This window comes from Heteronotia binoei, chromosome 10 (assembly GCF_032191835.1).
Source record: "Heteronotia binoei isolate CCM8104 ecotype False Entrance Well chromosome 10, APGP_CSIRO_Hbin_v1, whole genome shotgun sequence".
NCBI lineage: Eukaryota > Metazoa > Chordata > Lepidosauria > Squamata > Gekkonidae > Heteronotia > Heteronotia binoei.
The window spans coordinates 43696964-43724864 of NC_083232.1; the positions used below are offsets into that span (position 1 = coordinate 43696964).

General features: G+C 43.3%; 1 protein-coding gene across 1 annotated transcript; it reads right to left on the bottom strand.

Moving 5' to 3' along the window:
- Positions 1–447: 447 nt before the first annotated feature.
- LOC132577907 (tissue factor pathway inhibitor 2-like) lies at positions 448–25271 on the bottom strand. Its single transcript, XM_060247697.1, has 5 exons — positions 25175–25271; positions 23575–23754; positions 21322–21501; positions 20049–20228; positions 448–605 (listed from the first exon to the last, which is right to left on the bottom strand). The coding sequence occupies exons 1-5, from the start codon at positions 25269–25271 to the stop codon at positions 448–450; spliced, it is 795 nt and encodes a 264-aa protein (XP_060103680.1).
- Between the last annotated feature and the right edge of the window lie 2630 nt (positions 25272–27901).

Sequence of the window (27901 nt, forward strand, 5' to 3'; positions counted from 1 at the left end):
CGGGTAGGAATGAGCGGAAGCCACCGCTGCGAATGTCGCCGGCACCTGCGGTGCGTGGGTGCCTGCAATGGGTGACCTACTGTGTCCTGGCAGGGGGCCCTGACAGCTTGGAGGGCACCATCCGGCCATGCAGTCCACAGGAGGGACACTGACAGGGGGCTCGGCTCCGCCTTTTTGGCGGGTAGGCTGCTCCATGGAGCTAGCGGTAAGTGCTGGCGGGATGCTTCCCCAAGGATTACACAGCCACACCATGGGGCTGGGTGTGTGCGTGAGGGTGTGGCATGTGGGCAGTCTATCGCTGGAGAGCACTCTCTCTGCTACCCAGGGTCACGTGGGCCGGCACCCCACCCACTGCTGGCCAATCCCTGGTGTCCCTGTGGCAGTGCCCCCTCCTGTCCCTGCCCTCGTGCTACTCTGGGAGCCCACGCTCCAGCGTATTTACCACATCTACAGGCGGTGGCCGAGGCTTGGCTGTGCTGTGCTCTGGCGCCCCAAACCCCTTTGGAAGCCAACGAGTAGCATCGTAGATCCGCCCATGCCCGAGCGGCTGTCCGCCACGTATGTCTGGATTGGGCTGTCCATTGTAAATCCTACACTAAAGGTAGCTATGACCAGAAGGATGAAGAAATTTGAACACATCCTAATGCAACATAAGAATAGCGAAAAGGGTATAATCTCTAAAATATATTTTCATTTAGTGGAAATAGATACAAATATGTCAGATGTATGGGGAAATGATATTGGGATCAATATAGAACAAAATGTATGGAATAAGTTATGGATGACTCAGACAAGGAAAATTCTATTGGTAGTCCTTAGGGAGAATTCTCTGAAACTATTACATTAATGGTATATTACCCCAGTACGCTTTGCACAAAATAAAAGCAATCCTGAGCTGTACTTCTGCTGCAGCGGCTAGCCGCCATGCAATTTTGCTGCTGATATTCAGTTCCCTAAGGGCCAAGGCATGCTGTGTAGTGTAGCCGGCTGCTTGTGAGGCCATGTCCATGGCAAATCCACTGCAGTGTGGCCTCACAGCATAGTGTTGAGGCTGGGGCAGCAAGAGGGGAGAGGCACTTTGGGTTGACAGGAGCAGCCAGTGCCCGGGGGATATGCTGTTGCACATGAGAGTTGGAGGTGGGGAAGGGTCGCTTGGGAGAGTCCTCTCCTCACCTACTCCACCCACGGATAGAGGCCCATTCTGACGACAGGCACATGGTTGCCATCACTTGTTTTCCCTGCATGCCAGAATGTTCTATTGGCAAGCCTCCCTAATATTTCATCAACCTGCTGCAGTGGCTAACCCTACCACTGATTCAAGGAACTCTTATGACCCAGTGCCCCCCCCCTCCACACCAAGTGCTATTTGCACACACGTCTTCCCTTCTGGGAACCAGAGAACCCCCTCCTGGAGCAGACACACAATTAGGAACCTCTTCCATGCACTCATTTCATTAGTGACCTCTCCCCCTCCGTAGATTTCTCCTCTTCTCCCTTCCACATTCACAACAAGCCCGTGAGGCTGCTCAGGCTGAAAGTGTGCACTGGCCCAAGCCCACTCACCTTGCTTTCATGTTACAAGTAGGGAATGGACTCTGGGGCTCCCAGGTCTAGCCTCACATTCTAACTGGTGCAATAAGATGGCTTATTCACCCTCTAGCCCCTCACCCTTCATACAGAAGTCTGCCAGGTGAGTGAGCCCTCCGTCTTAGACATTCCCTTAGTAAGCCCACGGGGGAGTGACAGATAGGGTGGGGAAGGAATGTGGCAGAGAGAGGTATGGAGCACCTGCCATGTAGCAGAAACCAAGCAGCAGAGACAATGTTGGGACACGGCATAGACTTTATTGCACTGACATTCATGGCAAGGTGTGATGACTCTGTCTGCTTCCACTCTGAGGACTGAGGATCCCCAACATGGCATGATTTCAAGGGGGATAGCATGGCAGGTGGGACTTGGAAAGGCTTGCTGGGCATGAAAATCCACTTCAAGAAGAGGGCTGGAACAACTGACCGAGTTTGTGTGTGGCGGGGGGGGGGGAGACTTGCCACACCTATAAGTCCCTCTGTTGAATCTCCACCTGCAAGACAGTAAAACAGCCATGCCAACTGGGCACAAGTGCTATGCCAGCTTCAGCCATGGACGTCTTACTCTGACAGAGTCTGCAGAGGCAGCTCATTTGTGGGGCTCACTACAACCCCCACTTGAGGCACATGATAGAACCTGCTAACTCACTCTCATTCATCCTGTGTTGCAGTGCTCCAGGACTGCTTACAATTCATCCACCACAGTAGCTGCAAGGCTGTGATGCAGCAATGGAATGATGTAAATAGATGCTTGCCAAGCTGGCTCACCATAAGTAGTGGTGCAGCTGCCAGACACCCTGACACACAGACATGTCCTGTGCCCTGCCAAGGGTGGGAACTAGACAAATGACAGACTATCTAATGGAAAAATTTTCCAGGGAAGTTTTCCCATAGAACCACGCAGCTATGGCTTGTGTAGCCACATGCCTGGAATCTATGCTGGGCTTGAGTGCAGGAGATGCTGTTATGGCACCCAGCTTCAAGTGAAGGGAGAAGGGGAGCAGGTTTGAAATGCTCACCCATGCTTACACGTGTCCTTGTGGGTCAAGCCTCCAAAGGTCAATTCCCTGTTAGGGTTCAAAAATAGGAGACATCAGCCACTGAGTATAGACTTCACTCTCCACAGTGCTTGCCCTGTAGTACTAAATGCCCTCTCTGTGCATCTCCTGCCACCAAAGTGCCTCACCCCTTGCTCTAAGTCTGCTTTTTGTTGGGGATGCTGCTTTTTGTTGTTTTGTTGCTTTTTGTTGAACCCTATTGAGGAAGGGTTGAGTAGATATTGCACTCTTGCAGGAGACTCATCCTTAAAATAATCAGCTGCCTGTTTTCAAATCTATTGGTTTCCCACACAGGTCAGTGCTTCTGGAACATCAAAGTCTAGAGGCATGGCAATATTATTATCCAAAGCAGTCAGATGTCACTTAGGTGCCACTGAAATCGATCCTGAAAGTAGATTCATCTTTGTGAAAGGCAAAGAAAATGGGACTTTGACCAACCCTAGCATCTATCTATGCATCAAATAAGGGGCAATTAGATTTTCTTCATTACACATTCAGTAAATTATTACAATTTCAAGAAGGTTCCATAATCTTAGGCGGTGACCTCAGCCTTATTGCAGATCCTGTTAAAGGCAGATTTTCAACTAAATTGAAGAATTAAAATGGAATCATCAGAATCTCTATCAAAACTTACTCAACCATTTAAGAAATATGATTTATGTGATAGCTGGAGGAAGCTTAACAGTAATGTCAGGGATTATACTTTTTACTTGGCAAGGTTTAAAATTTATATATGAATAGACTATATTTTTTGTGCGTCTCTGATATGCAAAAAACTTCAAGCCTCTATTGGAATTATAAGATGGTTGTATCATGCCACAGTATTTGGGGAGGGACGGTGGCTCAGTGGTAGAGGAGAAGGTCCCAGGTTCAATCCCCAGCATCTCCAACTAAAAAGGGTCCAGGCAAGTAGGTGTGAAAAACCTCAGCTTGAGACCCTGAAGAGCCACTGCCAGGCTGAGTAGACAATACTGACTTTGATGGACTGAGGGTCTGATTCAGTATTGATATCCAGGAAGACACTCCTGTACTTATTCCCAAACCATGCACCCCTGGAATGTGATATTGCAATGTAACCCTAGAATATTAAATATGACACAGCAATGCCCATTTGAATTGGAATGGTCTCTCTTGCACATAAGGAAAAAAAATCTAATTCCTTCTTGGCCCAAAGCAGGCTGTGGTGTGGTTCTGGTTCACAAGTAAGAACAACATGTGGCCAGCTGAAAGGTTGAGAAGTGTCCATCTTTCTGCTCCTGGGAATGAAAAAGTTCCGGGCCCAGAGAGGAACAAATGTGGGCAGAGCTATAAAAATTCCTTCACTCTTTTGGCAACCTTTTAAGTCCTGTTATCAAAGCATAAAAGGAATAAGAATTACCAAGGACTCTGCAACACAAATAAATGGCTTGTATCTGGTACTCTTCAGAGCAAGATAGCAGAAACACAAAGGTTAAAGGTTAGGTGCTCATCTTGTTGTGAATGTGTGGTATACCTATAAACTGATCTCACAATTTTGACTCTTAACAAAGTTTCTATTTTTCTTTAATTAATTGCTAAGGCCATCAAAGTCAACAAGTCCCCTGACCACTTGATGGATGGCTATCAATGTTGGACACTAAGAGAGAAATCTATCACTTTTTGGGAGCTTCAAAGGAACCAGTTTTGGGAAAAACAAGGCCATAAAGTCATTTGGCCAGTGTAATTAAAATTCCTATGTTGGGGTATGGATCTATGATACGAATGGTCTCTGATTGGATATTACACATATGACACTGTAATTTTCTATTGGTGTGACACCCTGCCCCCTCACTGGGTAGTTTAATTGCTTGACGTGACGTAATTTACCCTAGAAAACAGACAACCCCACCTGTCAGATTTAGGGGGTCCTGAGAGCAGAAGAAGAGAAAAGAAGGAGTCAGCAAAGAACAGGGAATTCCCCCTCCACCCCCTCCTACCCTCAACCCCCCGTCTTCTCAAGAGAAATCTCCCTCCAGAAGCCTTGCATTTCCTCTGACTGAGCCCACCTTGCAAGATCTAGGTATTGTATCACCTTACTTCATCCATACTGATTCAGCTAAACTCTTGTATTCCTCTTGTATGCTTGAAATTGTTTGATTGGGACGTAACTATTTGAAACCCTATGCCTATAATAAAATCCATTATTAACCAAAGGATTTTCAGTGGTCTATCTCCGTAGACAAAGACAGAGATCTTGTACACCTCACCTCTCATAGGCCTACCATATTGAGCTAAGAAATATTAATATTCCCCAATAAAAGGTTGTTTGAGGTGTAACAGTATAAGGCATCTTCATATGTTCAGTGTTCTATGATGAATGAAGATGCAAATACCTCTAAGTCTGATTGGTCACATTAAAAATTTATTATTGGTTAATAATACATCCATACCAATAGTAAATGAAATTAGAGACTATTTCAAAAACAACATGGAATGCAGAGTTCCATATCATACAGTTTGAGATGCATTCAAGGCAGTAATCCGAGAAAAGTGTATTGCATTTTTCCTCCTACAAAAAAAGCGAAAATCTTTTAGAGCAAGATCTTATGATATGGATTAAACTGCTAGATGAATAAAAGAATTTATAAGGAGCTTCTAATAGAAAGAAAAAAGCTGGAATCATTGGAAGTTTCTCAAACTTAAAAAAAACCCCTCATATTCCTTAAACAATGATTTTGGCATAGAAATTCTAAGGTTCTGTCTAGGAAAAGCCATAATAAGCTATCATCTAGGCATTTAATTCTATAAAAATTCTATTAAAAGATGAAATCTTCTATATCCAGTATTCCTCAGACTTTTTCCAGTATTATTCTCATGTATATGGAGCCTCAAATATCCTGAACAAATCAAATGTCTACATTTCAATTCTTTTATTAAACTCTCTCAGAATCTTACAAAACCATTCTAAATAACCAATTTCAACACAGGAGGTTTTGGACACTATTCTTTCACACACACACACACACACACACACTGTTATGTATGTGAACTAATGTCATATATGTGGACTGAAAGAAGACTGAATTGGGTATTCCTGCCTGGTTCATTGGAGCCATACAAACAGAGCTTGGAGAACTGGGAACAATAGGCAGCAGGATCCAAATACCTGCTGCCCTGCACCAATAACAGGCCCCCAGGCAGGTTTGAATGAACCAATAACATGCTTGCTCGGGAACCCAGGGTTGTATATAGTTTTGGCCCTGTTCCTCAGTCTTTACTGGGCAGCCATTTACAATGCTGTATGGAACAAAGAGCTGTTATTCACTACCACCTTGCCTCTGTAATGCTTAGAGCCCACTATATTATACACACAAAAGGTTTGGGGCCGTGATGGTTCCCAGCAGTATTTCAGAAAACATATTGTGACATCTTAGCTGAGCTGCTGACAACTGTTTACAATCTTAACATGACTCAGAGACCGATTTTGCACTCACCTTACGCCACTCTCATGTTTGTCTTCTCAGCACAGCATCCTTCATATTTCCCACTATCTGTGCCAGGGCTGCAGCAAGCATCGCTGTTTTCATGCTGCAAACGGAAACTGCTAAAAACCAGTTTCTGTTTGCTGTGCAAAAATGACGATGCTTGTTGCAGCCCAGGCACAGATAGTGGGAAATCGGAAGGACGTCACACTGGGGCTGAATGTGAGAATGACGTAAGGTGAGTGTGAAATTGCTTAGAGTATATCTCCAGATTCTTGGGCCTATACTCAAATAGTTGCTACCCCCAGGAAAGAAAATGACTTAACAAATGTTTAAGCCTATCATCCTATTTCTTTGCTTAATAATGATCTTAAAATCTTTACATCAATAATGGCTACAAGACTAAACAAATTTATAGGTGATTATAGACATCATGATCAAATGGGATTTATTTCCCCACAAAAATAGTAGAAAATATAAGAAAACCATAAATTTAATTCAATACTGCTGAACTAATCAGATTTCTTCTTCTTTAATTTTTTCCATTAAATTTCAAGAAGGCTTTTGATAGTGTAGAAACCATTTATTTACATTCTCTGATTGACAATATGAAATTTGGTGAGAAATATACCTCTCTCTCGGCTTGGCTTCACGAACGAAGATTTAAGAAGGGTGCAATAGTCCACGTCTGCTGCAGGCTCGCTGGTGGCTGACAAGACCAATGCAGGACAGGCAGGTCCGGCCACAGTGGCTGCAGGGAAAAGTCTGATTTAGGGTTGGTGCTGTAGCAGTGCGATTCTTCCTCAATCTCCTTTTGTCCTCAAGACCAGCTATGCGTGCGTTCTCAAAGGAAGAGACAGCCTGGTGGATGGTGTGTCTCCATGCTTTGCGTGTGTCTCCATGCTTTGCGATCTGAGGCTAGGTAGAAACCATTTATTTACATTCTCTGATTGACAATATGAAATTTGGTGAGAAATATACAAAGGGTTATTAATTCCGTATATGCTCTCCCAAACCCCAGGTACACGCATAAATGGGATGAACTCTCTTGACTCTCTCCCCGATTTTATTTGCTTTGGCCACTGAACCTTTAGCTCAATCTACCAGAAACAATTCTTCTTCTCTGGTATTCAGTATTAAAGAAAAACTCTTTAAATATCTTTATTTGCTGATTATATGGTGCTTTACATGATAGATCCTGAAAAATCTTTACAGATTTAAATGAATTCATGGAAATTTCTGATCTAAAAGTAAATACATTCAAATCATTATTATATCCTATCTCATTTTATTAAACGTAATTATTACTATGAGTTGGTAAATAGTTGTTGGCCATATTTAAGGATTAAAATTCCTTTGACCATACAAAATCTGTTTAAAATATCTTTTTTTAGAATTGAATAAATTGATTTCTTCTAATACTTCTCAATGGAAAAACAATTTAACATTGTAGACTGAAAGGATACAAATTGTTAAGTCCTTCTTTCTACCCAAACTCATTTATTTCAGAGCTATCCAAATTCATATTGCAGAGGGGTTTTTCAGAAATTGGCATAAAATTCTTCATCAACTTATTTAGCAACATAAAAAATCTAGAGTTATTAAGTCACACTCTTCGTCATCCACATAATAAAGGTGGTTTAGCACACCCAAACATTAAAACCTATTATGAAGCAATAATTTTATCTTTCTTACCTAAATATTATAGTGACTCACACCTTGCTGATTGGAAACACATTGAGAATACTTATATTGTTCCAATGTCTTTTCAATAAGTACCATGATCCAAATCTTGGGACCAGCCTCAGACAGTTGACTCTAATGGTTTTCTGTTGGCTTTATTCAAAGTATTGGGTAGACATAGGGAATTATTGGCTCCTTTCTTTTCACTGGTAATGACATTTTGGGATCAATCCTTGTTCCCTCCTGCCAACAGCCACAATTCCTTTAGAATATGGAGAGAATTTCTGATAACTAAATTTACTGATATTGTTAAAAATGGCTGCATACTAGATAAAATGTGTTTAGAACAAAAACATCATACTCATATATCTGCATCATACTCAAATATCTCCAAACAAGACACATGATAGATTTGATTTTTAATAGGAACTGTTCACTAAGGTCTTTAACGTGAAGCTATATTAGTTAATCCCTTGACTTCTTATAAAGGTTTGCTATCTCTGCTATATGTACTTTTATCTCAACTAAAATGGGAAAAAGTCTTTATGTTACCAAATAGCCTGGCATAGTCGTTAGACTTTAATTTGATATTATCTAATTCCCAAAGGAAGAAATTATGGACTTCATCAACATACACTTCCAAATCATTTAAAATTCAAACATTTCATATAAGCTGCTCAATTGTTTGTATATAATTTTAGCTTCATTCACTACTCTAACCCTTCATTTTTGCTGCAAGGCTGGAAACACTGTGGGAACAAAGGAACGCTCTTACATTGCTGGTCATGTAAATTCATTAAGCAATTTTGGGAAAAGGTTGTAAGACACATTTATTACATTACTGGTTACAGAATGCAAGAAAAGCCTCACCTTATTTTATTTAATTTATGGCAAAACCCAGAGATTTTCAAGATTAGAAAGGAATTAATAATTGATTTGTTGATAGAGGTTAAGTGCCTCTCTCTCATGGATTGCTGCCTTGATGTGGTGAGAGGGCTTGCGCAGTTCAGTGAGGCTGTGGGCTATGCCATGCAGGGCCACTCAAGATGGACAGGCTGCAGCTGAGAACCCAGACAAAATGTGATCCACTGGAGAAGGAAATGGCAACCCACTCCAGTACCCGTGCCAAGAAAACCCCATGGACAGTAACAAAAGGCTAAAAGATATGGTGCTGGAAAATGAGCCCCTCAAGTTAGAAGGTGTCCAATCAGGGCCTACTGGGGAAGAGTGGAGGGCAAGTACAAGTAGCCATAGAAAGAGTGAAGTGACTGTGCCAAAGCCAAAAGGATGCTCAGTTGTGGATGTGTCTGGGGGAGGGATGGTGGCTCAGTGGTAGAGCATCTGCTTGGTAAGCAGAAGGTCCCAGGTTCAATCCCCGGCATCTCCAACTAAAAAGGATCCAGGCAAATAGGTGTGAAAAACCTCAGTTTGAGATCCTGGAGAGCCGCTGCCAGTCTGAGAAGACAATACTGACTTTGATGGACCAAGGGTCTGATTCAGTATAAGGCAGCTTCATATGTTCATATGATGGTGAAAGGAAAGTCCGATGCTGCAAAGAACGCAAATTTGAGCAGATTTTGAAGGATGATGGAATACAGGAGGGCCTGGTGTGACTTGGTCCATGGGGTTGCAAAGAGTCAGACTCAATTGTGGGATTTATATCCTACCCATCCCACCAAGGCAGGCTCAGGGCGGGTAACAACATGAAAACATATTCATCAATTAAAATCCTAAAATCAATAAACCAATAAAATACAATCCTCAACAAGATGGGCAGAATCTGGAGAGCCAGTTTGGTGTAGTGGTTAAGTGTGCGGTCTCTTATCTGGAAGAACCGGGTTTGATTCCACACTCCTCCACTTGCACCTGCTGGAATGGCCTTGGGTCAGCCATAGCTCTGGCAGGGGTTGTCCTTGAAAGGGCAGCTGCTGTGAGAGCCCTCTCCAGCCCCACCCACCTCACAGGGTGTCTGTTGTGGGGGAGGAAGGTAAAGGAGATTGTGAGCCACTCTGAGACTCTTCAGAGTGGAGGGCGGGATATAAATCCAATATCTTCTATCTTCTAGATCTGTTCTCACAGGCATTCCAACAATAAACAATAAAAAGCAGGTCTGGTCAATATAAAGTCAATATACAACCAATATACAGCAGGATGTGTGGACTGAGTGAGATGTCTGAAACTCATTGGAAGACCTTGCAGAAGAGCTCCATCTTACAGGCCCTGCAACAGATTCCACAGGGCCCTGATTTCTATGGGGAGCACATTTTCCCAAGTAACCATTCTACCAAGCACATCCAAGTAATCCGATTGGGGCTGCCTGCGCCTGCTGGAGAGCGGTGCCACCTAAAGTTCGGAAGAGGCGCCACTCCCTCGCCAGCAGCACCCAAACAGAAGAGCCGACGTGACACTGCCGTCTGCACAGCTACTTCGAGCCAATCGTGGCTTTTAAACATACGGCCTGGCTGCCTTCGCTTGATCAAGCGCCACCACCCCCCGCCCCCCACCGGCAGCCTCGGCTCGCGTAACAAGATACCCTGTGAGGTAGGTGGAGCTGAAAGCTCTGAGAGAACTCTTAAGAGGTCTGAGAGGAGCAGAACAGAGCAGAGCAGCTCTGATAGCTGAGACAGCTGGAGAAGTTGCTGAGAATTTCTGAGTTTTGAAAGACTTCATTCTGAGGTTTGTGGGGCTGCCTAAAATTCTGAGTTATGACAGCTGTGGAACTGCTCTTTGTTTGGTCTTTGCTCTTTGTTTGGTTGAGGGGGCTAAAGGTGATAGAGATTGAGAGTGATTGCTGCTGATTGCTTAGGAGTGCCTCTGCTCCACCCTCTTTGCATTTTAAGCTGCGCCTTGCCAAAGGGCTAAAGGGCTCTTGGCCTGTGGCTTTTCACCTAGGGGCTCCCTAAGGACCAGGAACCCAGATCCCTGATTTCCTTGTTCTCCCAAAAAGGTAAGTTGACCCTCCAGAAGGGGAGCCACTTAAACAAACAGCATTTAAAGAGGACTGTATATTTTAAAATATATATATATATGTCATGAAGATAGAATGCCAGCAGGGGGTTGGGGGCTTTCCAGTGTTTTGCACTGAGTGTCACATGTATGATTATCTGCCCAAAGGACAGAAGTCTTGGGTGTGTGCTCAATGCAAGGAGCTCCTGGTCCTCAGGGAACGAGTTCGTACCCTTGAGGTCGAGGTGACTGCCCTGGAGAAGCAGAGACAGTCAGTTAGGCACTTGGGGAAGACTCTCGGGGGCGTATTAGATGAGCCCCGCTCTGAACATAGCAGCCCCGTTGCTGCCAGAGAGCGTGAGGGTCGAGAGGGAACAGGGCACCGTGCTGAGGGTAAGGGGAATGCGCCCTCAGAAGGGACCTCTTCTTCGGTTGGTGAGCGGGAATCCTTTCGCGCCAAGGAACCATCCCTGGGCAGGGGAAGAGGGGGGGGTTGGTAGTTGGTGATTCGATCCTTAGGCAAGTAGACAGCTGGGTGGCGAAACTGTGTACTGACCGTATGGTGACTTGCCTGCCTGGTGCGAAGGTAGCGGACATTACGCATGTAGTAGATAGGCTGATAGACAGTGCTGGGGAGGAGCCTGTGGTCGTGGTGCATGTTGGCACCAATGATGTGGGGAAATGTAGTCGTGAGGTCCTGGAGGAAAAATTTAGGCTGCTAGGCGGGAGACTTAAGGCCAGGACCTCCAAGGTAGCCTTCTCAGAAGTGCTACCTGTTCCAAGTACAGGGCAGGAGAGACAAGCACAAATTAGAAGTCTCAATGTGTGGATGAGACGATGGTGTAAGGAGGAAGGTTTTAAGTTTGTTAGGCACTGGGATGCTTTCTGGAACAAGCGGGAGCTGTACAAAAGAGACGGTCTCCACTTGTCCCCGGATGGAACCAGGCTGCTGGCGCTTAAAATCAAAAAGGTGGCAGAGCAGTTTTTAAACTAAATCTTGGGAGAAAGCCGACAGGAGATGAAATGTCTCTGGTTCGGGAGGACTCGTCTCAAAGAGATGAAGGCTTGGCTGCTATTTTTCTACCGGGTAATGGATCAGAGTTGTCCACTGTGATGGTGACAAACAGTATGGACTGTCTGCCAGAGTCTCGAGGCAGCAGGAGGAAGGTGGCGAGCCTAGCTTGCCTGGGAAATTATAGATGTTCGTATGCAAATGCTAGAAGTGTTTAAAGTAAAATTGGTGAATTGGAATGTTTAGTGTTGGGAGAAAACATAAACATTGTGGGAATTTCAGAAACTTGGTGAAATGAGGAGAATCAATGGGACATGGTGATTCCTGGATATAAGTTATATCGGAAGGATAGGGAGGGAAGGGTTGGAGGTGGAGTGGCTCCGTATGTCAGAGAGGATATACGGTCCAGTAAGACTGAGGTCAGATACACTTTTAGAAATGCTTTGGGTTGAAATAGAGGGCCCAAAAGGAAATTTAACTATGGGAGTTTGTTATTGCCCACCAAATCAAAAGAGAGAGGACGATTATAATATGATGGAAGGCTTAAAGATAGCAGCTAAATGTAAAAACTGTGTCGTAATAGGTGATTTTAACTACCCGCAGATTGATTGGGTCAATATGTTTTCTGGTCGAGAGAAAGAGACTGAGTTTCTTGATGCTCTCAATGACTGTGCTATGGAGCAGATGGTCTCAGAACCTACCAGGGGTGGGGCGATCCTGGATTTGGTCCTAAGTAATGCCCAAGACTTGGTGAGAGATGTAAAAGTGATTGCGCCACTTGGGAGCACTGACCATAATGTTATTGATTTCATCGTTTGTATAAAGAGGGAGTTGCCCAAAAAGATCGCCACAACCACGTTTAACTTTAAAAGAGGTAAATTCACTGAGATGAGGAGGCATTTGAGGAGGAAACTGAAAGGAAAGGTAAATACGGTCAAAACCCTTGGGGACGCTTGGAGACTATTTAAAACTATAATCCTAGAAGCTCAGATAAAATACATACCACAAGTTAGGAAAGGCACAAACAGGCATAAAAAAAGGCCTGCATGGTTAACAAACAAAGTAATGGAAGCTGTAAAAGGTAAGAAGGACTCCTTTAAGCGGTGGAAAACCAGTCCAAGTGAGATTAGTAAAAGGGAACATAGGCTGTGGCAAATCAAATGCTGTGATCAGGCAGGCAAAAAGGGACTATGAGGAGCATATTGCAAAAAACATAAAGACCAACAATAAAAAATTCTTCAAATATATTAGTAGTAGGAAACCAGCCAGGGAGGCAGTGGGGCCCTTGGATGACCATGGGGTAAAAGGATTACTGAAGGAGGATAGGGAAATGGCTGAGAAGCTGAATGAATTTTTTGCCTCCGTCTTCACTGTGGAAGATGAGAACTTTTTGCCTGCCCCAGAACCACTAATTTTGGAAGGGGTGTTGAAAGACCTGAGTGAGATTGAGGTGACAAGAGGTACTACAACTGATAGACAAATTAAAAACTAATAAGTCACCAGGTCCGGATAGCATACATCCAAGAGTTCTGAAAGAACTCCAAGTTGAACTTGTGGATCTTCTGACAAAAATATGTAATCTTTCATTGAAATCTGCCTCCGTTCCTGAGGACTGGAAGGTAGAAAATGTCACCCCCATCTTTAAAAAGGGTTCCAGAGGAGATCCGGGAAATTACAGGCCAGTCAGTCTGACTTCAATACCGGGAAAGTTGGTAGAAAGCATTATCAAGGACAGAATGTATAGGCACATTGATGGACACAGGTTATTGAGGAAGACTCAGCATGGGTTCTGTAAGGAAAGATCTTGCCTCACTAACCTGTTACATTTCTTTGAGGGGGTGAACAAACATGTGGACAAAGGAGACCTGATAGATGTTGTTTACCTTGAGTTCCAGAAAGCTTTTGATAAAGTTCCTCATCAAAGGCTCCTTAGAAAGCTTGAGAGTCATGGAGTAAAAGGACAGGTCCTCTTGTGGATCAAAAACTGGCTGAGTAATAGGAAGCAGAGAGTGAGTATAAATGGGCAGTCTTCGCAGTGGAGGACAGTAAGCAGTGGGGTGCCGCAGGGCTCGGTACTGGGTCCCATGCTCTTTAACTTGTTCATAAATGATTTAGAGTTGGGAGTGAGCAGTGAAGTGGCCAAGTTTGCAGATGACACTAAATTGTTCAGGGTGGTGAGAACCAGAGAGGATTGTGAGGAACTCCAAAGGGATCTGTTGAGGCTGGGTGAGTGGGCGTCAACGTGGCAGATGCGGTTCAATGTGTCCAAGTGCAAAGTAATGCACATTGGGGCCAAGAATCCCAGCTACAAATACAAGTTGATGGGGTGTGAACTGGCAGAGACTGACCAAGAGAGAGATCTTGGGGTCATGGTAGATAACTCACTGAAAATGTCAAGACAGTGTGCGTTTGCAATAAAAAAAGGCCAACGCCATGCTGGGAATTATTAGGAAGGGAATTGAAAACAAATCAGCCAGTATCATAATGCCCCTGTATAAATCGATGGTGCGGTCTCATTTGGAGTACTGTGTGCAGTTCTGGTCGCCGCACCTTAAAAAAGGATATTATAGCATTGGAGAAAGTCCAGAAAAGGGCAACTAGAATGATTAAAGGGCTGGAACACCTTCCCTATGAAGAAAGGTTGAAACGCTTGGGACTCTTTAGCTTGGAGAAACGTCGACTGCGGGGTGACATGATAGAGGTTTACAAGATAATGCATGGGATGGAGAAAGTAGAGAAAGAAGTACTTTTCTCCCTTTCTCACAATACAAGAACTCGTGGGCATTTGATGAAATTGCTGAGCAGACAGGTTAAAACGGATAAAAGGAAGTACTTCTTCACCCAAAGGGTGATTAACATGTGGAATTCACTGCTACAGGAGGTGGTGGCGGCCACAAGTATAGCCACCTTCAAGAGGGGTTTAGATAAAAATATGGAGCAGAGGTCCATCAGTGGCTATTAGCCACAGTGTGTGTATATATATATAATTTTTTTTTGCCACTGTGTGACACAGAGCGTTGGACTGGATGGGCCATTGGCCTGATCTAACATGGCTTCTCTTATGTTCTTATGTTCTTTTTTTTAAATTATTATTTTTATTAACTCTTATAATATTGAGCATTACAACGTATGTTTGTTTCACCCCCCCATCCCTCCCCATCTACTCTTAATCTTTCCCCCTCAGCCATGGGCACAAAGTCTTGATCTTCCACTGAATGTCCTTCCTTCTTTGTTCCGACATCCAATGTAAATAGAGCTTCCATCTGGACTCAATTTCCTTGGCTTTATCTTCCCACGTTGAATCCTTATTGATTGATGCCACGATGTCAGACTGTATAAAATCAAGAAGAAGAAGATATTGGATTTATATCCCGCCCTCCACTCCGAAGAGTCTCAGAGCGGCTCACAATCTCCTTTACCTTCCTCCTTTACCTTCCCTGCGAGGTGGGTGGGGCTGGAGAGGGCTCTCACAGCAGCTGCCCTTTCAAGGATAACCTCTGCCAGAGCTATGGCAGACCCAAGGCCATTCCAGCAGGTGCAAGTGGAGGAGTGTGGAATCAAACCCGGTTCTCCCAGATAGGAGTCCACACACTTAACCACTACACCAAACTGGCTCTCCAATCAAACAAATAATTGTGCCAGATATCTATTGACCATTTACTTTTATCTTTCCAACCCATAGCAATGACCGCCTTCCCCGCTAATATCATTGCCTTGGCAAGGTTTTGAGTGGATCTATTTAGTACCGGACTTCCTATTGTACTTAACAACATCAGGTTAAAGCCGATGGTTAATGTTACATTACAGACTTTTCTGATAATTTCAATAATTTCCCCCCAGAAGGGCTTAACCTCATCACATTCCCACCACATATGTGCGAACCAACCCTTAGTTTGTTTACAATGCCAACACTTGGAACTCATTCCTGGGAATATATTGACTAGTTGTGCGGGTGTCCTATACCATTTTGTAAGGAATTTATATTCCAGTTCTTTAAATTTAATTACTTTAATCCCTTCTAGACCTTCCAGAATTTTCCCAGCCAACCTCTCTGTTATCTGGCCTTCATGACTCCAATTCTTTTGTAAATATTCTATTGTTTTATCTTTGTTTGATATCATTTTTCTACATAATAACCCCACTAGTCCCTTCCTTTGTTTGGCCAAAACTTTGTATATCTCATCCATTGGTGCATCTGACCAGAGCTCTCCCTTTTCATTGATCTTTTTGACTGCCTTGTGTAAGCCTGCTATTTTTAACCAGTATTGTTTACCTATCTCTTCTGTAATTTCCTGTGAAGGTTTTAGTTTACCACCCCTAAACATATCATCCACTCTATAATAGCCTTTATTTTTTAACCTTTCCCACCATTTTATATCTTGCACATCCTTAACAATAGCTTCTAGGGGTGCCCATCTTGAGACCTTTCCTAACCACTGAGGATACCATTTCATCCAGGTTTCTAAAGATACTCTTCTGGGCCCTAATACTGCTTTTAAATCTTTTGCCAACACTATAGAAAAGATACCAAATCTTCCAATACCTCTATTCACTGCATTCTCTAAGTTAGCCCACTTCTGTACCTTTTCCTCACTCAGTTCTAATAGCACTCTTAGTTGAAAGGCCTCATAGTATTTATTTAAGTCTGGGATTCCCCAACCTAATTCTGATTTAAGGTTATATAAAGTTCTCTTATGAAACCTACAATTTTTGTTAGTAAAAATCCACACTTTAAATGCTTTATTCCATTGCTCAATTTGTTTTTTCCTCAAACCTAGGGGCAACGTTTGGAATAGATACATTAACTTTGGTAACCAGAACATTTTGAGGGATCTTATTCTAGCTGATATCCCTAATATTTTATGGTTCCATTTATTCATGTCTCTCTCTATTTTCTTCCATACTTTACGATAGTTTTCCTTTATCATTTTATCAATATCTTTTTGCAAAACTATTCCTAGGTATTTAAGTCTCTTAGCCCCCATTCCTATATTCGTAATCCTATTTATTTCCTGTCTTTCCTCTCTATTAACATTAAGGTATAGAATTTCTGATTTTGCCATATTCACTCCTAGTCCTGAACACTTTTCAAAGTCTTCTAAAATAATCTTGATCTCTTTAACACCGTCTTTAGGGTTTGACATAATTACAATGATATCGTCCGTGAATAAATTAATTTTCATTTCTTCCTTACCCGACTTATACTCCTCTATTCTCCCATGTTCTTATGCTCTTACCAGGTAGATGCCACAGCCAAAAAGGCCCTGGTCCTATTAAAAGCTAGTTGGACATCTTTTGGCCTGGGGACTAAATGTAAGCCTTTGCTGATTACAGATTGCTGCTACAGTAAAATTTGGGAATTCCTCTTGATGGGTAAAGTTGCTGATTCTGTTTTAAGGTCCAACAATCAACTTGGTCTAAGTTGATGGATAAATGGTTTCCCTTCCTGAGTAGCACAGTTATAGATCAAACATTATTTCTGAAATCAGCATTATCATTGTTATCATTTTTCTAAGATTTTTTATCTGACATGTTAATATAATTACTTCTTTCTCTGTCTAAATACAAGTTAAATGTTATCTAAATAAGTACTAGTTTTACAAAATTTTCTGAATCTTTGTAAAATGGGAGACATCATAATGAATCTTCCAAACTTTGTAAGATTATTGTAAAACTTATGAATATTTTGTTCCTTCTTTTTGTTCAATATGTTGTATATCTTTATTGTTCAATAAAAAAAAATTAAAAGTGGGGGGAGGAGGGAATGAGGTGAAAATCTGCTTTGAGTTCCTGATAAGGAAGAAAAGTGGAATATATAAGATAATAAGAATGTCAGAAGTTCATGGTGTCCGAAAAATGGGAGATTCTGTTATCGGCTTCCATATATAGCTGATACAAAGTATCCAGGTCATCTAGCATGTTTAAAACAGTTATTCTTGTAGATTTCCTCATAAGATTTATGGCAATTGTTTCTATGGCTAGAATAAACCATATTACCGTCTGAAGCATCTTCCTTCTGTTGGATTAAAAACTTCCATTCTTCCATTAACAGCCCTCCACTGTTTCCCGCTCTTTCCAGCCCCAAAAGCTTTCTTGCATTTCCCGAGGTCCTGCCCCTTCAGGTCTGCTCTACACTGGTCTTTCCCTCTTCATAGACTTTGTCTGTGACTTGAGCTAAACATTTGATAAGAGGATTGAACCCTGAGAATGTAGAAAATACAACTTGGGGAGTACATTCATACTTGAAAAATCAATTTAAATTAGTTAAAGTAGGGGTATCAAACATGCAGTTCGGGGGCCGAATCAGGCCCCCGGAGAACTCCTATCAGGTCCCCGAGCAACTGGCTGTCATCTGCTTCCTTCTCCCTCTCTCTTGCTTCTTTCTGCATAACAGTTTGCTTTGCAAAGCTTGTTCAATTTCACATGAGCGACAGAACAAAACTTCTATTTTCTCCATTGGCTGAGGCTCCTCCCTTGGGGAGAAAGGGGGGAGGAATAGCTTGATTTGCCAGGCTCTCTCAATTGCACAGTGGAGCTACTGAGTCAAGCCTCTTTTCCTTCTATTGGCTGAGGCTCCTCCCCCCTGAGTCCCCTGGGGAAGGAAGGAAAGAGCCAGAGCTTCCTTTGCCCAGTTCCCTGGATCCCATGGGAGAAATACAAAGAAAGCATCTTTAAGACCAATGAGTGATAACATTTTAAGCATGTTTTAAGTTTATATATATTTATATATATATTTCAACATATGAAGCTGCCTTATACTGAATCAGACCCTTGGTCCATCAAAGTCAGTATTAGGGTTTGTAGAATCTTTCGGGCTCAAGTGCCGTGTTCTACTGGAGAAAGTTTTCCTTCCAGACGTTTCGTTCTCAGCTGCGGAGAACATCCTCAGTGGCATTGCAGCCGGAGCAGGCGCTCTGACCTTCTTGGCTGCTGTGCATTGAGGCTCCTGCCCCCTGAGTCCCCTAGGGAAGGAAGGAAAGAGCCAGAGCTTCCTTTGCCCAGTTCCCTGGATCTCAATGCACAGCAGCCAAGAAGGTCAGAGCGCCTGCTCCGGCTGCAATGCCACTGAGGATGTTCTCCGCAGCTGAGAACGAAACGTCTGGAAGGAAAACTTTCTCCAGTAGAACATGGCACTTGAGCCCGAAAGATTCTACAAACCCTAATGATGTTACCAGACATGAAAACCTGAAATCTTTGAAAGTCAGTATTGTCTTCTCAGACTGGCAGCGGCTCTCCATGGTCCCAAGCTGAGTTTTTTCACACCTATTTGCCTGGACCCTTTTTTGGAGATGCCAGGGATTGAACCTGGGACCTTCTGCTTCCCAAGCAGATGCTCTACCACTGAGCCACCATCCCTATTTGTCTGTGTTCTTTGCAAAATTTGTATCTCTGCTACCTAATTTTAAATAGGTACACACATGTCCCAGCCCGACATGGCTTGGCCCAACCTGACAGGGCCCGGCCCAACAAGGTTTCATTTATGTCAGTTCCAGTCCTCATAACAAATGAGTTCGACACCACTGTAAAGACTTAGTAAGTGCAGAAACTAAGCTCATTTATGTGTACTGTGCTAGAATCTGCCTCCCTACATACTGTTATTCCACTTTTGACATTCTCTGTTACTCATCTTTTCCCATAAACTTACACAAAGGCCAGTTTGAAATAGCACAGTTTCGGCTACCACCTCATTACAGAGCATGCATAGATGTAGGCCAACTGAGGGATGGTCTCCCAAGCAACACTTCTTGAGCACAGATCCAAAACAGGAAATATTCCTGAACTCTCCATGCACATGACATGCAGTTGGGCCATCCTAGTTTATGAGGTTCAAAGACATTCCAGGAGGTTGCAAAACACAGATTTAGAAGCAGTGAAAAGAAACACTGCAGCAGAATAATTTCTGTAGAACTTAAATTATGTAGCATGAACACCTCAAGTATGATCAACATGCAAGTATTAAACAGTTTTCAAAATCTACACCAGTGCTGATCAGAAACCAGCAGTAATGCGGAAACAAGGCAGTGGTCTGTGGTCTCAGAGACAGAAGAACATGTCAGCAATGCAAATGTCTCAGGACCAGAACCCACAATTTGTTTTGGAACATCATTCTCCAATGGGCTGAAATGAAACAGCATGACCATTGCACATATGAGTATGCATACTTAAACAAAATAGGTTTCAAAATCTAAATGTATAAGTACAATTAATCTGCAGAAACCAGTGACTATATTAAAGTGAGCAATGGTACTAATACAGATCAGCAGTAAAAACTTATCATGATAAGAACCCACAATTCATTTGGGATCACAATGGGTTGACTTACTCTTGATCATACCGCAAGTCCGCTCACAATCTTTCTCACTTGAAAATTTATTTTCATTCCCTCCACATCCACCATAATTGAACTCCTTGCAAGTCTGTGTGTATTGGTCGTAATACCATTTAGGAATGATAGCCTTGCAGAATCCTATATCGCTTGGCAGCAGGCAGATCTCCCTGTTGTCTATAAGAAAAAGGGAAATATAAGGTGCTTCAGTTCAATCTGATTGGACCTTGTAAATAGATCCCACTTCAACAAAAGCAGTCATGGTAGCCTCTGCCAACTGTGGACAGTTAACCCAAAAGCAAGAGATAATTTTCTCATGATCATTGTACATCATCTTCCAGTTGCCCATCAAGAGTCACCTTGGCATAGTGGTTACAGGGGCTAGAGAGACAGGATTTAAATCCCCACTCTGCCATAAAATTTGCTGGGTGACTTTAAGTCCCCTTCTACCTAGCCTACCTCATACAGCTGTGGTTGTGGAAGAAATGGGTAAGAGGAAGGATAGGATAAGCAAATGATAGATATATAAGGGAACATAAGATAATGGAAGATAACAAAATATAAAGTTTGGGGAGGAACCAAGCATTTGCATGGCACTGTCTGGGGCAGTGATGCTCTGCATTCTTGGTGCCTTGGAGGCAACAGTTGGAGGGCTTCCAGAGTCTGGCCTGCTGGTGGACCTCCTGATGGACCTGGTGCTGCAAGCCATGGCAAGTTGGCTCAGGCTGAGTAGGTTGAAGCTGAATTCAATGAAGACAGAGGTCCTTTGCCTAGGTCATGGCAGTCTGGGAAGGGAAATCCCTCTTCCAGTTTTTGATGGTACGCCATTGAAAGTGGTGCGCAAGGTCAAGAGCTTGGGGATTCTACTGGAGCCTTCCTTGTCAATGGAGGCCCAGATAGCAGCCACGGCTAAATCCGCTTTTTTCCACCTTAGACGTGCAAGGCAGTTGACTCCCTTCCTAGAGTGTGCCGGCTTGGCAACATGCAACGGTCACCTCGATTTGGATTACTGTAATGCTCTTGGATTACTGTAATGGGGCTGCCCTTGTGCCAAACCCAGAAGTTGCAGCTAGTGCAATGCGGCAGCCAGGCTGTTATTAGGGCTCCCGAAGTGGGAGCACATGCAACCGGGGCTGTGGACTTCAAACAGAGACAGGCAGCTGTCTAGCCTGAGATATCCTGCACACAGGAAGGTGAGACTAAATTGCCTAGAAGGCTTCTTCCAATTCCAATAGGGGGGGGGGGGGAACAGTATGGAAAACAGCATTACCTTCCTCTGACAGGCAGTAATTCATACATGAAAATTTAGTCAAAAATCGATTTTCATTTCCTTTACATCCCCCATAGTAAAATCTGTCACACTTCATTGTATTCAGGTTAAAGAAATATCTTTTATAGAAAGCTCCACATTTTCCTTCATTGAGTTCCGGTCGGCATTCTTTGGGAACTCCTAAAGTAAAAAGAATCTACATGTCAATCAAAAGGCCAACCTAAGGTCAATTTATGAGCCATGCTGCCTGGTTGGGCAAAGTGTCCATCCCTGTTGGCTGTGGTATGGCTGGTAGGACCAGTGGTCCATGGAGTTCCTCAATATTTCTATCAACAGTCTACACACAGTTACATTGACATCATCACAGACATGGAACACCGACCACATGGTAACCATTAACAATAAGGTTATGAAAAGGACATGGTCTTTTAAAAATGGAAGATTGTGTTCTTGGTAATCACAGGCTTTTTTCCCTACATTTATACCCTACTTTTCTCCACAGTGGGGACCCATAACTGCTTACAGCATTACATTCTATTTTACCCCTCAGAATACCCCTGTGAGTGCATATAGCCAGCAATATAGTGGAACAGTTGCTGGATTGACCAAAAAAGACCATAGAGGATGTTTATGTACACAGAAACATGCATAGCCTGGCCTCTCAGTTACACATGCCAAAAAGAGACCCAGCAAAGAATAGCCTTGGAGAGGGACAAGAATCAAAGTAGTAATGGCCTTGAGTTGATTAGATGTCAAAGTTGTTGAGGCCAAGGTGCAAAAGAATGTCAAGAATGTCCAATTTCACATAAGTGAACTTGTGGTTCAAAGATGGGGCATATTAGTTGGGGGCCAGAAGATATCTATAGGCATAAGACACTTGTGATTCTTATTTTTAAACAGGCTTTGTTAAGATAATAGCAAGAATGAACAAATAGGTCTTATATATTTTAAGAAGGATTTTCATGTACAGATAACCTTGTATGGTGTTTGAGGATAAGCAGTTAATTAGCCAAGTATGTGTGCCTTTATCAAGTGGGACAACCAGCTTTTGTTAGGAGATAATGTTCAGAACCTACAAATATGGGAAGCTGGATTGATTGAGAACTACTTCTCAGAAGTGACCTACTTATCTTTGGGGAAATATATATTTTATAAACTCATGTAATCGCTCTCCTTTAATTCTTTGCGTGCCTCTAATAGATGGTATAGATTGCTGTTGATTTGATAGGGAATGCAGCACTGCTTTAATAAAATGCTTTAATAAAAGATTAACATGGAAGCAATTTTTTTTAAAAAATGTATTATTTGTATGCTGTATCCACAGCAGATCAAAAATGTTACTGAGTTCTACTTCAAGTCATTAGCTAAATGATCTGACATTGGAAAGTTAACACTAGATGTCCAGGGCTTTGTATGTACATGCCTATCTCTGAATCAGAGTTGACTAGAGTAGTTTGGATGAGAGACGACTGGTCCAAGATCACTCATCAAGCTTCCATGGTCGAATAGGGATTCAAAGCTGGGTCTCCAAGTTTGCATTCTGGCATTGTAGCCACAACATGCTTTAGAACAGCGATAGGGAACGTTGGCTCGCCAGATGTTTTTTTTGCCTACAACTCCCATCAGCCCCAGCCATTGGCCATGCTGGCTGGGGCTGATGGGAGTTGTAGGCAAAAAGCATCTGGAGAGCCAACGTTCCCTACCTCTGGTTTAGAACAATCCTTCCTAAGGTATTACTGTTCTAATTCCAGTGATTTTCTTGTTTACATAGGGGAAATAGTATAAAAGTCACTAACTACCTCATTCTGTGACTCAGTTATGCAAGCTGGCAACCCTAGTGGTGCATCTCACACATTATGAGCACAACTCCAAAACAGGACTTATTCCTATCTGCTCTTTAGCACCTCAGAAATGGCACATGACACAAAATTGGACTGCTCTAGCTTATAAGGCACACAGAAAGCTTTAGGAGATCACAGGGTATCTATTTTGAAAGATTAACTTGAGTTGCTGCAGAAGACTTACAGTTAGAAGGATTGAAAGGACACAACATCTCAAATATGATGAGTATGCTTACTTAAAAAAACATAGGTTTCAAAATCTGTCCACAGAAACCAGTGACTATATTAAAGTGAGCAATGGAAACAGCAGTCTGTGGCCATGATGGTAGTAATAGAGGTCAGCAATGAAAACTTATTGTGACAAGAACCCACAATTCATTTGAGATCACAATTATACAATGGATTGACTTACTCTTGATCATACCACAAGTCTGCTCACAATGTTCCTCACTTTCAAAGTTATTTTCATTCCCTCCACATCCACCATAATCAAACTCCTCGCAAGTCTGTGTGTATCGGTTGTAATACCAACTAGGAATGATAGCTCTGCATAATCCTATATCTCTTGGCATCAGGCAGATCTCTCTCTTATCTGTTTGAAAAAGGGAAAGAGAAGGTGCTTCAGTACAATCCAACTGGAATGTGTGTTTACCTTGCAAATAGATCCCACTTCAACAAAAGCAGTCTTGGCAGCAGAGCACTATGGACAGTTAACCCAAAAGCAAGAGATAATTGTCCCATGACCGTTATGCACAGTCTTCCACCATCTTTCAGTTGCCCATCAAGAGTCAATTTGGCATAGTGGTTACAGAGGTTAGGGCTAGGGAGACGGGATTCAAATCCCCACACTGCCATGAAATTTGCTGGGTGACTTTGAGATAAGTCCCCTTCTACCTAGCGTATTTCATACAGCTATTGTTGTGGATGAAATGGGTAAGAGGAAGGATGGGATAAGCAAATGATAGATATAGAAGGGAACATAAGGTAAGGAAGGGATACTGTCATTTGGCTGTGCCAGGCTCTGACCAGGCTTGGCCTATCTTCCCTTGGCGTAGTGCTCACAGGGACTAGGACTAAGGAGACTGGATGCAAATCCCCAGGGTAGTCTACCATGAAATTTGCTGGGTAAACTTGAGATAAGTCCCCTTCTATGTAACCTACCTCATAGGGCTGTTGTGGATGAAATGGGTAAGAGGAAGGATGGGAAGTATATGATTGGAGATGAAGGTGAGCTTTTCTAGAAGAAGTTTGTGGAGGGACCACAGTGTAGTGGGAAAGCATCTACATGGCATCTAGAAGGTGCCAGGTTAGGTACCCTGTCAGCCCCCCCCCCCCCCATGCATACATTTCCAGCTAACGGGATCAGATAGCAGGTAATGTGAAAGACTTCCTCCTGAGACCCTGAAGAGCCCTTAGCAGTTTGAGCAGAATATGCCAACTTTGATAGACTAACAGTCTGATTCAGTATAAGGTGGCTTCATGTGTTGAAGGTTGACCTTAAATGGGACACACTTGACCTTTTGTAATAGGTAAAACTAGAGGCAAGCTGCAAGTGTCCTATCTATAGAAATTTTCTTTTGTGGACTGCACACTTCATGTTTGGATTACTTTAATTATGGGAATTAATACGGATAAAGAAAAACTGGCATGTGCCATATAAAAAGGTAAAGGTAGTCCCCTGTGCAAGCACCAGTCATACAGACCCCTAAATACTGCACGCGTGGTGTGTGTGTGTATGTGGGGAGGGCGGGGGCTGACTCCCTACTGCAGCTCCAGAGCAGTCGTCGAAGAACGGGTGCATCTACGAGTCAATTATTTATCCCTCCCAAACACTTCGAGTTCGGAGGGGAAAGGAAAGGGCCGGCGGATGTCTCGAAGAAGCATCACACTGTGCAAACGCACCGACCGGCTGGCGACGGAACTCCCCCTCTGTCGGTCCAAAGAAGCAATGGACAAAGCAACCCCAGAAGAGCTCTGGAGGGCCGCCGCGAAGCTGTTCCTCAAGCCATTACCTTTCACGGCGTCCCTGAAGGGACAGACATGGCCCAGAAGCAGCAAGAAGCAGCCTGCCAGCAAGGCGTCCTGTCGAGGTCCGGAGCGCAGCGCCATTGCGAGCAAAGAGGATCTGGGGCGCAGCAGCGTTTGCCGTCCTCTGCCCGGGCCCCCGACCAGCCCCCTTTATATGGGCTAATGTTCTCCCCCCGCTCCGGCGGGGCGCGGAGAGGAAGGCCTGTCATGCCTGCTGGTTCTGCGCTTCACCCACTTCCCCAATAGTATTCTCCACTAGGTAATATGAAGGGGAAGGGGAGAGCGAGGGGTGGGGCACGCAAGGTTTTCATGCCAGATCTGGTTTGGGAAATTCCGGGAGGCTTGGTGGCGGAGCCTAGGGAGGGCGGGGTTTGGTGAAGGAGGCCCGCAGGGTATAATGCCATACAGTTTAGCTTCCAATGCTGCCATTTTGTCGAGAGGAACTGCTCTGGGTTGGAATACTTGCGATCTCCAGGCCACTCTCTGTTTGGAGGTTGGCAACCTTGCTCTCTAGCCACACTAGTTTTCTCCACCATTTCCACAGAGAGAGTGGAGGTGTTCATCTTCCAGCTCACAGTGAGGAGTCAGGGTCTATAAGTTGACATACCCCCTGAATCCTATAGTTTCAAGATATTGAAAAGTATGTGTAATACTTAAAAACCTTCCTTTCTCCGAAATTTAAAGGTTAATCGCTGCAGCTTGTCAGATGTCAGAATTTGATTCAGCAACCCCAGATGCTTTGGAAAGCAGTGACTGAAGAGCCAACTATGGAAAGTACCACTTCTCTTCTTTTTATCCATGGGAATTTTAAACTGTGGGAGGGGGGTATTTTAAGATCTAAACATTACAGGTGCAAACTGAACTGGCATACCAGAAATGGACTTAACACCTGCATATCCTTTTGAAAAATACTATATTGGTTTTACTGAAAGTGCTCAAGCTTTGCTGTAGAAGCACCTTTTCTAAATTTCTCCAAGATGGTGGCGGAAGGAAGGAGAAGCAATATTGCTGTAGCTTTAGTGTTCCTGAACTAATCCAAGTCTTGGATGCAGCAGCAGGCAAAAATAAATAGCAATGGAGTGAATCCTTTGGCAATGTAATTATGTACTTCAAAATTTGACCTTCGTTCTGTTTCCTGAGGTGCCTGATGAAGATGAATGATCATTGGCAGGGGAACAAAATAGGAGTCAAGTTGCACCTTTAAGACCAACTTAGTTTTATTGTCCACTTGGATCTATCATTGGCAGGGTTATTTCATAGAAAAAAAGGGGCCAGAGCTCATTATCACAACTCATTTGCACATCCCACACTCTCCTGACATCACCGGAAGGTATACTAAATTCTTTCAGCCCAGCATCTACCTTAAAAGGCTTCTTGTATAATACAACCTTACTCCTGTCATACTTTTTAAATTACTTTCTCCTACATGGCCACAGTGGCATGATGAAGATTTCTATCTATCTGCTTTATATGTTTTGGTTATTTTCCCATTTTTTGGTGGGGAAAAATATTACAAAGTTTGTCAGATCTTCAGTTCAGCAGCATTCTTACAGGGGCTTTGAATAATGGAGCCCAGAAGCAAAGGTTTTTTTTGGGGGGGGGGAGGTAAGAAAAGAAACAGCACAATAAAATTTAGAGGTTCTGGAGCTCCTGTCCAAAATGAGGCCTAATAATTGGTTAGACATTTTGAAGGATAATTATTACAAACATGTTAGTTCTCCTCAGGGCTTTGTTTGTAGAGAAAGCCCAGCTGGAACTCATTTGCATATTAGGCCTCGCCCTCTTATGTCACCACTGTGTCACACAGTGCTTTTTGTTGAAAAAGCCCAGCAGTGGCTCATTTGCATATTAGGCCACACCCCCTTAAACCAAGCTGACTGGAACTGCATTCCTGTGCGTTCCTGCTCAAAAAAAGCCCTGGTTCTCCTGAAGTGGGGTGGGGGGCAGCATCTGTTTAAGCTGTGGGGTGGTGGGAAGACAGCAAGGGTAGGTGAGTGAGTGAAGGCCAAGGGTTGGTGGGTGGGTGGGAAGATAGCAAGGGGAGGGGGTGAGTGAAAGTCATGGGTGGGGAAGTAGTGGAGTGCCAAGGATGTGGGGGTAGTCAAGAGGAAGAGGTATTTTGGGGATAGGTGATATTTGGAGGTGGGGTTGGAAGTTGGAGGTGGGGGGGGAGTGAATGACTTCACTTGGGTGGGTGGGAAATCAGGAAGGGGGGGCACTTGCCAAGAGCCTCTTTCTAGAGCCCATTGTATTTTTCTTCACAACAAGCCTTATTCCTAGTGATTGTATAAAAGCCAAAATAATGTTATCAGCCCTTATATCCCAATGAGTAGATGTTGCACTCTTGCAGGAGATTCGTCTGAAAAATAATCAGCTTCCTTTTTTCACATCTATTGGTTGCCCACATAGGTCAATGCTTCTGGAATGTCCAAGTCTAGAGGCACGGCAATATTATTATCCAAAGCAGTCAGATTTCACTTAGACGCCACTGAAATAAGTCCTACAGGTAGATTCATCTTTGTGAAAGGCAAAGGAAATGGGGATTTGACCAACCCTAGCATCTATCTATGCATCAAATATGGGGCAACTAGATTTTCTTCACTCCACATTCTGTAAATTATTACAACTTCAAGAAGGCCTCATAATCTTAGGAGGTTATCTCAACCTTATTGCAGATCCTGTTAAAGGCAGATCTTCCTCAACTAAATTAA